The sequence below is a fragment of the Lontra canadensis genome, unplaced genomic scaffold (assembly GCF_010015895.1).
Source record: "Lontra canadensis isolate GAN:19392208 unplaced genomic scaffold, GSC_riverotter_1.0 scaffold35, whole genome shotgun sequence".
Lineage (NCBI taxonomy): Eukaryota > Metazoa > Chordata > Mammalia > Carnivora > Mustelidae > Lontra > Lontra canadensis.
The window spans coordinates 2,718,088-2,729,977 of NW_022631029.1; the positions used below are offsets into that span (position 1 = coordinate 2,718,088).

General features: G+C 48.4%; 1 protein-coding gene across 5 annotated transcripts in view; it reads right to left on the minus strand.

The window, feature by feature from the left end:
• The window catches only part of UNC13A (unc-13 homolog A), a 59,771-nt gene extending 53,583 nt beyond the window's left edge, over positions 1-6,188 (minus strand). For 3 of the 5 annotated variants that reach the window (XM_032867622.1, XM_032867621.1, XM_032867624.1), the window contains exon 1: positions 6,020-6,188. In XM_032867622.1, the coding sequence (XP_032723513.1) occupies positions 6,020-6,041 (22 nt within the window). In that variant the 5' untranslated portion in view covers positions 6,042-6,188. The remainder of the gene's footprint in view (positions 1-6,019) is intronic. The other 2 variants (XM_032867620.1, XM_032867623.1) reach the window with 1 other exon arrangement.
• Between the last annotated feature and the right edge of the window lie 5,702 nt (positions 6,189-11,890).

Sequence of the window (11,890 nt, forward strand, 5' to 3'; positions counted from 1 at the left end):
AGAGAGGACTCAGGCAGGGGCTGGTGGGGCTCTGAAAAGGGACTAAGTCCATCTCCTTCCGTCTTTCCAGGCAGTAAATGATCCGAGTCACTGTCGCCTTCACCACCACAGTCATCACATCTCTGCCCTGCCACTTTCCCCCTGCTTGCTGGCGCTGCTGGAACTAGAGCTGGAGCCAAGCTGCAGTATCGGGGTCACCGGGGCGGAAGCACCACCCCTCTCCTGCCGGCTCCTGGTCACACACAAAGGCTATTTATAAAGTGGGCACAGAGGGTGTGGGCGATGCGACAGCTGGGAGTGGCGGGTGGAGGAGGTGCCCACTGCCCTCCCCTCTGACAGGCCAGCGGGAGACACTGCCTCACAACTGTCAGCAGCCTGCATGGCCCTTGGGGGCCCCATCAGCCCTGACTGATTAATGTGGTTACATAGGCAGATGCTGGCCAGGGCAGAATCAGTGGTGGTGGGAGCTGGGGCTCAGGCTGGGGACTCCTATAGGCTCTGCCAGGCTCTGGACCTCTGTTTCTGCATCTGGAAAATGGAGTGAAGTAGGGCCTTCTCCCCTTCCTCTTCCTCCCATATTCCCTTCTCTTCCTGCTCCCCTTTCTTTTTCACCATTATTAGAATTGGCGTTATTATACTGTCATGACCAATATTTTTATAATTACCATTACCAATATCATTACTATTTGTATTATTTGGAGGGGTTCTAAGTGTGCGGGTCTAGATGAACCTGGATTCTAATTGAGACAAATTGCAGTCTTTGGGCACCTCCTCCATGACCTTCCAGGCCTGGAGTGGGGGCAGGTGAAGAGTAGATGCCAACCATCAAGGGAAGTGCCTGAAAGCCCCTCTTCGGGACATGCTTACTGGGTGTCAGAAGACACTCCAAGATGGAGAAAGAGGGAAGGGAAACAAAGAATTCAGAAATCGATTTTAAGATGTTTGGTGGTTTTATATGTGATGTTGGTGGCCTACATGAGCCTTGTGGTAAGGACACTGGCCCCACTGGCTTTCAACTGGGAGAGAGGGCTTTCACCCTCCATTGACAGAAATAAGCCGGAGCCCAACAGAAGAGCCCAACAGAACACCAACAGACTTCGGTGTAAAACATAAACACACCAAGAACCTTAACAGGGACTTCTGTCTGTATTTTTGCTAGGGGCTGCCACTTAGAACTAAGCCTGACATATAGTAGGTGCTCATTAAATTGTGTTCAATGAAGTAATGACAGAATTTCCTCCTCCAGCAGCCCTGTCCTAGGATCAGCTCCTTCGGCACAGGCGGGCGCTGTCCATGGTGTGAAGGGTGCTATTCCTGCTCTGTCCACGGTGCTGAACCCCTGTCTCTGCCCTATTACCTCCAATGAACTTGGACGTCTTTTTACATCCTGTATACTACTGAGACCTCCTCAGGCCTGAGAACGCAGTGAGCTCTCAGGAAATGTCCTACACCCACGGAAAGCTTTTAGTCCCCATTAATAAAAACACCATCATCGATTTTTCCTGTCATCGGCTCACACTTACAGACCCTTTCCACAGATGAGGCATTGTGCCAAAGGCTCTGTGTGCCTCATATCACTGGAGTTCTAGCAAACCTAGGCAGTGGGTACTATTAATGTGTCCATTCTACAGATGGGCACACTGAGGAATGAAAAGGATAAAGGGCTTGCCAGGAAGTGATGGTTTTAGGGATTCGAACCCAGGCCTGGTGGACTAGGGATGTCCTGGTTGGCACCTCACAGAGGAACCCCATTGTATGTGGGAAGAAAGTGAGGTACAAGTTAGGGAAGGGGCTAAGATTTCACTCCTGAAGATGAATCAGAGCCAACCCCGGAGAGCATCTTATGAGTACAGTGAGAGCAAAGACCCAGATACAAACTCCCCTGGCTACATGGTATCAGAAACAAGGTAGCCAGGAGCAGAGGGGTTTATGGAGGCTTCCTGGGAGAGGAGCAGAGGAAAAGCCACAATGAATCAGGAAGAAATGACACATCTCTTTATTGAGTGGTTGAAGGAAGAAGGTGATCCCAGGAAGATTCTCATCCCATGAAAGGGACTTGGCTTCCCTTCCTCCAAGAAGAGGCTCAACTTTCGCCCCCAAATCCCAGTAGGCTGTGGAGTCAGACAGCTACATTTCTGGCTCTGTGGCACTAAGCAAGTTGTTGAACCTTCCTGAAGCTTAGTTTGCTTCATCTGTAAAGTGGGTTTCTGTGAGGATTACAGAAAGCAGTGGGCAAAAAGTCCTCAACACCATACTTGTAGAATGCCGGATAAATGGGGCTTGTTGTTGATATTATTAGTTTATGAATTTGCTAATTTGTATGCAATATTCATTCATGAAATATTTATGGAGCCTTTAAAAACATTGAGTGGCCTGGCAAAATGTTGTAAGGTACATAAGAAGCTCTAGACCTGAATACTCACGACCATGATTTTGAATGTGCTGTTCCCTCCACCTAGAGCACCATTTCCCTTCTGCTTGGCTCCCCCTCATCTTCGGAGACCCGGAGACAGGCAAATGGATGTGGGGTGGGGGGGAGGCTGAGGGTAAAGACAGGCTTCCCAAAGGAAGAGAGCCCGGGATACCACCTTCCGTGGCTCCCTCAGCCCTTCCCTGTTCCTCCCACTCTGACTCCACCAGCATGAGGCCAGAATAGCGCTGGGTCTCCAGGAACAGTGCCTGGAATAGAGTAAGTGCTCAGCTAATGCTTGCTGATTAAATAAATGAATGAATTCATGCAGGAACCAGGTAGTACTTGGCATTTGCAGCCTCAGGACTCTACCAAGCCCTAGCAAGTGGATTGTGGGGGTGAAGAGGGGCATTGGGACTCCACAAAGATAAAAAAATGAGAGGGGGCAGAGGCAAGACTTGTATTAGGTGGTGTCCTATGTCCTGCTTTCAGGTATGTATGCAAGAGTTGGCATGTGTGTGTATTTGCATGTGTATCTGTTAGTGTTACCAGGGCAGGCAGGTGTGTATATATGTATGGAAGGACATGTGCTTACTTGTTCCATCTGAATGCAGGTGATGATCTGTACATATGTGTCAGGGAGTACAGTGTGACTGTATGTGGGACATGCTAGTATGTGTGAGTTTAAGTATATGAAGACTTACAGGTGATAATGTCAATTAGAAACATATGTTGTGTGTGTATGGATGTGTGTGTTATACAGTTGTATATGGAATATAAAATATGGAATGTGTATTTGTTTACTTGTGTGTACTCACCAGCATTCACCTGCTAGAAGGGGCTGCTTTGAATGTCCAGGCAGTGTCTCCATGCGTGTATGCATGTAGCCTTGGCATGTGCTCATGTGTACACATGTGTGTTTCTTGAGATTGGGGTCCTAACAGGTATACCTAGGTATGTGCCTGTATGTCAGGGCATGAGTGGATCTTTATGTGACATGGATATTGTGACCGTGCATCAAGCATGTTTGGATACACACATGTCTGTGTACATGCATGTGGACACACTTGCCTATATTTCAGGGGCCATGTCTACGTGGCAGAGTGGCTGTGTCCCATACACATGTGTGTGTTCACACACACACATATGAATGTGCACATGTGTCCATAAATGTACATTCACAGGCATGTGGTCTTCATGGAGCTTTGATGGATCCTGGGCATTACTGTTGACAACAGACTGTCTGTGTATGAGTGTTTCAGTGCATGTGTGTACAGATGTGGGCAAACATGAGTGGACCTCTGGTTGAAGGTATAGGAATTTCCTCATCTCCAAGGATGAGCTCAGACCCACGGAAAGCCCTCCCAGCCTAGCTCCACTGCCCCTTCCCCCCTCTCCCCTCCCATTCAACCCCTCATCCCCCTGGCCTCCCCACTCTGGGCATCACTCCCCCCAGTATTTTACCCTGTCTCCATTTATCCTGGTCTCCCCCTCTGCCTCTCCCTTTCTCTCTCAGTGTTATTCCACCCACCATACATCTCAGGGCTTTACTTCCCACCCCACCCATAGCCCTGCCCCTCCCACCAACACCCCTCCACTCTGCTGGTGATTCCCTTCCTGTAAGTTCCACAGAATCATCCAACATAATTCTTCCCCCAGGCCTCTGTTTCTGGAAGCCTCACCCTTCTTATTGCCCCCCCCTTCACACCACCTCCGCAGTCCAGCCTCCAGTTTGCGTCAGAGTTAATGGTGAGATTTCCCCCACCACCACCACACACACACAACTAGGCAAACCTTCTCGCGGAACACAACTTGGAGGATGTGAGGCAGGATAGGGTGGGGGTGGGAGGAGCAGAGAAGAGAATCAGCCAGGAACACTCACATTGACCCCCTCCTCCAGTGCCAGATGCCGCCCCCCACCTCCTGGCCCCCAATTTTAGACTACTTAGAGGAGGGGAAGAGGCCAGTAGGGGGTTTGGACATTCACCTTCAACTTCCTTTAGGCCTAGCCCCTGGCGGTTCCAGGGGATCCTCTGCACCTTCCCACTCCCTTAATTCCTTAGGTCAGGGAGTAGTTGGCTCTTGATCTATGGGCCTTTCTGTCACCATCAGGTACAGTTGGGGAAGAGCTCAGAGAAAGCAGGTCCCTGCCCCTTTAAGAACACCCGCGTCCACGCCTGCCCAGCCCCGCGCGACAGCACTCTGGAAGTCGCCGCGCGGCAGGGAGCGGGAGGGGCAGGGTTTGTGAATGGAGCGACAGAGGGGGAGGGGAGGAGGGGGGAGGGGCGGCGGGGGCGGTTCCCAGATCTGGGCCTGTTCACTGGGGTCCAGGCGGAAGCTGGTGTTCAGCTGTCTGTCTCTTTCTCTCTCACATACACCGCACAATCCCTGCTGCCTAAGGTCTCTCGAAGCCTGACATCTCAGGCCTGACCAACACACTTCCCTGACCTCAGCCTTCTTGGAGGGAGTAGGTGTGAGTGAGGGGGGTGGACCCCAGTCCTTGAAACCCAAGGTTGAGACCTCTATAAGACTTGAGCCCCTATTCGTCATAACCACTGCCGCCCAAGGTCTCCCAGAGCCTGAGTTCTTAGCAGGAATGCTCAGGACACACGAGTCCTGTCGGGCTGGGTCTGCCCCCACCCCAGAAGTCGGGGGCAACGATCATGTCCCTCCTGTGTTTCTCCCCCTCCCCAACCCCAACGCAGAGCGTGGGCCTGGGCGTGGGCCTCGGTGCAGATGGCGTTCGGGGCCCAAAATAGCTCCACCCCACCTCTCCCTACCTCGCTTCGGCGCAAAGTGGGTGAGGTGAGGATGCTGGGAGGGGTGCAGACCTGCACTGCACCCTCGAGGGGTCGGCTCCCTATGGGGAAGGCCGGTTACAGGTTTTGCGTTTCGGAGTGCTGGAGGGGGTGGGGAGTGGGGAGGCCCTCAGGCGATTCCCCCAGCCCCAACTCGGGAGTCCAAAGAGTTAACGCGAAAAGCGCCCCCAGACCCTAGTCACAACCCTCCTAGGATGTAGGGAAGGGTCTTCTCCAGCCCCTTCCCAGGACTCTTTACACCCAAGGCTGGGAGATTCCTAGAGCTCACCATTGTCTTGATAGTTAAACTCCCTTACCCAAATCTTACATGCTCAGGTCTTGGAGACCCCTCCCTCTGCACTCCTTTTCGAATTCCGAGGCTAGTTCACGTTCCTGAGAACGCACAGCCAGTTCACTGCACAGGACTCCTTCCAAGTACCTTACACGATTCATTCGAACTACCCAGCCCAGCCCCTTCCACACCTAATGACCTGGTCTACACAGACTTCCCAGTCCAGATTAGGGAGTCAGATAGAGCCCCAGGTCCCTGCTGGCGTCCACAAGGGCCTCCGCGTTCAGCCACATCCGTACGACCCCCAGCAGTGGCCACCAGGACCTCCTGAGAACGCAGCTACATCTGCACGGATCACCCCCTCAGGCGCCCTGATGTGTCTACAAGGGCTGGCTCCCCTCTCAAAAGTCCAGCCGCGTGTACTCGAGTCACCCCCTCAGAAATCCAGCCGCATCCACACGGACCCCGAGCCCCGTCCGGGTCCACACGGGTCCCCAGCCCCGCAGTCTTGCCTCCTACCTCCAACGCAAAGTAGAGACATGTCTCCGAGGTCGCCGGAGGGCCGACTCTGTTAGGTAGAGCTTAGCGGCCACTGGGCTAGGGCATGGCCGGGGCTGCAGCCCGCGCTCAGCTCACGCCGGGGCCCGGCCTGTGCCGCCGGCCATCTTGGTTCAGCACCGGGGGTGCGGACAGCTCCTGACGTGGTGCTGATGTGGGGCTGGCGGGCGGAGCCCAGGGACGCCTGATGGGGCGGGGGCGCTGCAGGCTTGGGGGAGCTTTAAAGGGCCGGAGCCGGGTGAGGGTTCCCCGCCCCCAGGGCTTCCCTACCAGAGGGACAGAGAGCAGTCCCACTCAGGTTCCCTACTGGTTCTGCGTGTTTTTATCTCTCCTGGAATCGCTCTGTGGGTTCTCTGGCTCTCTCTTGAGTTCTTTGCTGTCTCTCTGCTTTCCCTCTATTCTTCTGTCTCTATGTGTCTCTCATTGCCTGTTTCTCTATCTCTTTCTTTCCCTGTGTCTCTCTGTTCCTCTTTTTGTCTCCTTGTCTTTTGGTCATGTGTCTCCCTCTGAGCCCCTCTCTGTCCAGTCTGTGTCTTTGCCACTCCCTGTCTAGGTCTCCTTCTGAGTATCTGTTTCACTCTTTAAGCCACTCAGCCTGTGGATTTTTGCACACGTTCAGACTGGATCCCATCCTTCACTCCCTTGTGTAACTGGCAAACTCCTATTCATCCATCAATACCCCGTTTGAACATCCCTTCTTCCAGGAAGACTTCCCTGACTTCCCCACAAGGACCCTACCCTCTGAACCTCCTCAGCCACCAACTCTTCCCCTGACTCAGCCCTCACTCCAACACATCTCTGCTCTCCAGGGCTCCCCACTTACCTAGCTGGGCAGTTCCCTGTGGGTCAAGTTCCTACAAACCTGTTCACTTTGTACGTCCAGTGTCTAGAACAACACTAGAAGCTGAGCTCCACAGAATCCCCTGCCCCCAGCACACATGAAGGAATTTCATAAACAAAGAATGTACATGGAGTTAGTTGCAAGTGAGGTCTGTGCTTAAAACCCAACTCTGACTCTGATCTCAAGCATGATCTTGGGCAAGTCATGTAACCACTCTATGCCTCATTTTACCAATCTGTAGAATGGGAACAATAACAGGTCTTGCCTCACAGAATTGCAGATGGTATGTAAGCTAACAACTGAAAGAACTTGGAATAGTAATGTATATTATTGTAACTCTCATTGCTTTTCCAATTTTTATTACATACTGTTCAGCCCTAGGTAAGGAATAAAAGGCAGCAATGATAGGCTTGAGTAAAGACCATTACCACCACAGTGGAAGACCCCAGGGGCCTTTCCCCTACCTCATCGTCCCTCCCCTCAGAAAGAAGAACTACCTAAATTTTCTTTTTCATCCTCCTACTTTTCTTTCCAGTTTTACCACATATTTATCAACAAACAATACACGGTTTTGTTTTGTGTGGTTGGGGACTTTACATAACTAGAATAAAGTGATCACATATTTTACTAACTTGTTTGGTCAACATGATTCTGATATTCACCTACATTTCTGCGTGTGCTCAAATAGATGCATTTTTCACAGCTCTACAGTATCCTCTTGGTTTACTATACCTTTGATTATTTATCTACTTTCCAGTTGGTGGACCTTAAGATTGCTTCCACTTTGAGTTTATTCCAAAAAAAAAAAAAACCCACTAACTTTTATAGTCATTCTCAGAAATGTAGGCTGGTGCACATGGTAAGATGGCTGGATTGTAGGACACCCACATGCTCAGCTGCACGAGATAACATCAGATTGTTTTTTGACATGCCTCCAACTATTTTTATCACACTCACACCATATAAGCATTCAGTTGCTCCACACCCTGATCAACACTTGGACAACTCCCAGTTTTTGAATCATGCCAAACTGAAGGGGGAGAACTGGTGCCTCATTTTGGTTTGATTTGCTTTCTTACTGCTCATGAGGGGGAAATTTCATGTGATTATTGGTTTCTTCTTAGGATGAAATGCTTCAAGTTTTTTATCCACTTTTTAAAAGATTTTATTTATTTATTTTAGAGAGAGAGCACACACATGTGAGGAGGAGAAGGGCAGAGGGAGAAAGAGAATCTCAAGTAGATTCCCCAGTGAGCAGGGAGCCCAGTGATGTAGGGCTCGATCTCACAACCCTAAGATCATGACCTGAGCTGAAATCACAAGTAGGACACCCAATCAACTGAGCCACCCAGATGCCCCAATAGTTACATTTTTTAAAAAAATGAATAAAAAAGGTGGGGCGCCTGGGTAGCTCAGTGGGTTAAAGCCTCTGCCTTCGGCTCAGGTTATGATCCCAAGGTCCTGGGATCAAACCCTGCATTGGGCTCCCTGCTCAGCAGGGAGCCTATTTCCCTTTCTCTCTCTCTGTCTGTCTCTCTGCCTACTTATGATCTCTGTCTGTCACATAAATTAAAAAAAAAACTTAAAAAAAAAGAATAAAAAAGGGCATGTGGGTGGCTCAGTTGGTTAAGAGTCTGATTCTTGATTTTGGCTCAGGTCCTGATCTCAGGGTCGTGAGATCAAGCCCTGCATTGCTGGGCTCTGCGTTCAGCAGGGAGTCTAATTGAGATTCTCTCTCTCCCTCTCCCTTTACCCCTCCCCCCTTATATGAATTCTCTCTCTCTAAAATAGATAATCTTTTAAAAATAAATAAATAAATAAAATGTGACTGTCATTTCCTACTGGTGTGGCTCTTTAACCATATTAAATATGAATCCTTTGTTGGTTTAATGTGTGTTGTTTTAAAAAATCTCCAATTTTGTAGCTTGTTTTCATTCTATTTAGGAATCATTTTCTGAACAGAACCTCTTAATTTTTTAAATAAACTTTTTATTTTGTTTTTTTAAAAGATTTTTTAAATTTATTTATTTGACAGACAGAGATCACAAGTAGGCAGAGAAGTAGGCAGAGAGAGAGAGGAGGAAGCAAGCTCCCCGCTGAGGAGAGAGCCCTATGCGGGGCTTGATCCCAGGACCCTGGGATCATGACCTGAGCCGAAGGCAGAGGCTTTAACCCACTGAGCTACCCAGATGCCCCTAAACTTTTTATTTTGAAAAAATTTTAGATATACAGAAAGTTGTAGAGGCACTGAGCTGTAAAAAGGTACAGAGTGTTTTTATATACTCTTCACCTAGCTTGCCATAATCTTAACATCTAACATGTACTTACTTCCAGGATATACATTTCAAAAGAAAAATATTTACATTGGCACTTATTATTAACTAAATTGCAAACTTTATATTCCACTAGTTTTTCCACTAATGTTCTCTTGCTAGTCGATGATCCACTCCAGGACCTACACTGCATTTAGTCATTTTATCTCCTTGATCTCCACCTAAATGTGAGACCAATGTGATAGTACACTGTGATAAACTGATAAACGTGAGTTTCTTAGTCTTTCCTTATTATTCATGACCTCGACACATTTAAAGAGTATTCATAACGTATTTTGCAGAAAGTCCCTTGATTTGGGTTATCTGATGTTTTCTCATTATTAGACTGGGGTTATGGGCTTTGGGGGGAAGATCACAGAGATGGGGTTTCCTTATTTTCATCAGAGGTCCCTGATACCCACGTGACATCACAGGAGATTTTAACTTTGATCATCTGGGTAACATGCTGTCTGCCAAGTTTATCCACTGTCAAGTTATTCTTTTTCTCCTTCCCTACTCTGCTCTTTATAAACAAATCACTAAGCCCAGCCCACCCTCAAGACAAGGGAATTATGCTCCACCTCCTGGAGCAGGAGTATCTAGGAAACTCTTAGTTTTAAAATCCTTTTTTTATTGCTGCAAAATACACATACCAAAATTTACCATTTTCACCATTTTAAAATATAAAATTCAGTGGCATTTTTTACATTCACAATGTTGGGCAACCACTAGTTCTTTTTTTTTTTTCAAGATTTATTCATTTATTTACTTGACAGACAGAGATCACAAGTGGGCAGAGAGGCAGGCAGAGAGAGAGGAAGGGAAGCAGGCTCCCTGCTAACCAGAGAGCCCGATGCGGGGCTTGATCCCACGAACCTGAGATCATGACCCGAGCTGAAGGCAGAGGCTTTAATACACTGAGCTACCCAGGCGCCCCACAACCACTAGTTCTATCTAGTAATAAAACTCTTCCATCACCCCAAAAGGAAACCTGTCCCCCTTGGCAGTCACTCTCCATCTCCTCTCTCCCAACCCCTGGAAACCACCAATCTTCTTTCTGGGTCTATGGATTTAATTTAAAATTCTTCAACTTAATCTATCTTTCCCTTCACAGTAAAGAAAATAAGACACTTTTATTTCCTCCTTAACAATTCTTAGACCTTTCATTTACTTTTCCTGCCTTATGGTGCAGGCCAGTACCTTCAGTACCATCTCAGACACCACGGTAATTGACATCCTGGCCTTGTCTGCCCATCTTAAAGGGAACATTGCAATATTCACCACTAAATATATATGCTGGAGATTTTTGGTTGTGTTTTTTTAAGATTTTATTTATTTATGTATTTATTTGAGAGCGCGTGAGAGCGTGGGTGAGAGGGAGAAGGAGAGAGAATCTGAAGCCGACTTAGCACCAAGCACAGAGCCCCTCTGCTGGGGGCTCTGATTTCCACGACTGGGAGATAGCAACAGAGCCGAAAGCGAGAGTCAGACGCCTAACCTACTGAGCCACCCAGGCGCCCCCTGCTGGACATTTTTAACAGAAAATCAAGTCAAAGAGGTCCACTTCTATTTCCAGTTTGCTAGAATTTTTTGCTTGTGTCACATATGGATGATAAATTTTAGTAATTACGTTCCATGAATCAATTGGAATGTCTATATAAGTTTATAAGTTTTCTTGTTTAATCTGTTAATATGAATTACAGTCTCTCAATATTTGATGTGCATTGGTCTCTCTTGTTCCCTTTACCCACAGGTCATCTCCCTCTATCTGCCAAAGCCTCTGATAAACTGATCACTCAGATCCAATTAATTTTTAAGCCCCACTGTCCTATTTTGCTCCCACCAACAGCTCTGCTAATTCTGCTAATTTATTTGAGCTACCCCAGCCCTCCATTTAATTATGCCATGCTGCTTCTATCTTTCTTTTACACTCTCTTCTCTTCAGCTCCCTCTTTCCCTGGCTCCTCTTCCTATGCATCTACCCTCAAGTCTTCTGCAAACTCATCCTCACCCTCTGTCTTTCCATCTCTCTTTTCTTGGCTTTTGATGTTTCACTCTCTTTACCATCCTATGTAATCCACAAAGAAGTCATTGAAAGACAAATAATGGGAGATAGTACACAGACTGGTGAGAAGTACAAGTCCTCCCCTGCCATGCACACTCACGAGTAGAGACCCCCACACACCAAACATGAGCATGTGCGCGCGTACCCGCGCGCACGCGCGCACACACACACACACACACACACACACACGTCCTAGCCATTGAGCTCCTGGCAATTCCCAGGGGCCCAAACTTGCCCATCTCCTATGCCAGGGGCTTGATGAGAAAGCTCCCCCTCCACAGCACCTACTGAACTCAGCTTTTTAATGGGGAATGGGCAGAGCTTCTTCCAGGGCATTCCTGGTAGAGGACAAGGTGAGCGCCAATGCTGTGAGGCTGTACCTATTGCCAGACCTACTTGCGGCCCTCAAGCCAGTGATCACAAAGAGAAGTCAATGAGGACAATCTTGGTTTATCGCTCATAAAATAGGGATTAAAAATATAATTACTTCCTAGAGAGCTAATGGGACGCGGGCAGTGCTGACCCTTTGCACGTTCCCAGCCCTGACCTGGGGGCTCTAGTGAGGGACTACCCGGAAGAAGTAAGGAGAGATGAGATAGGTCCAGAGGGAGTAG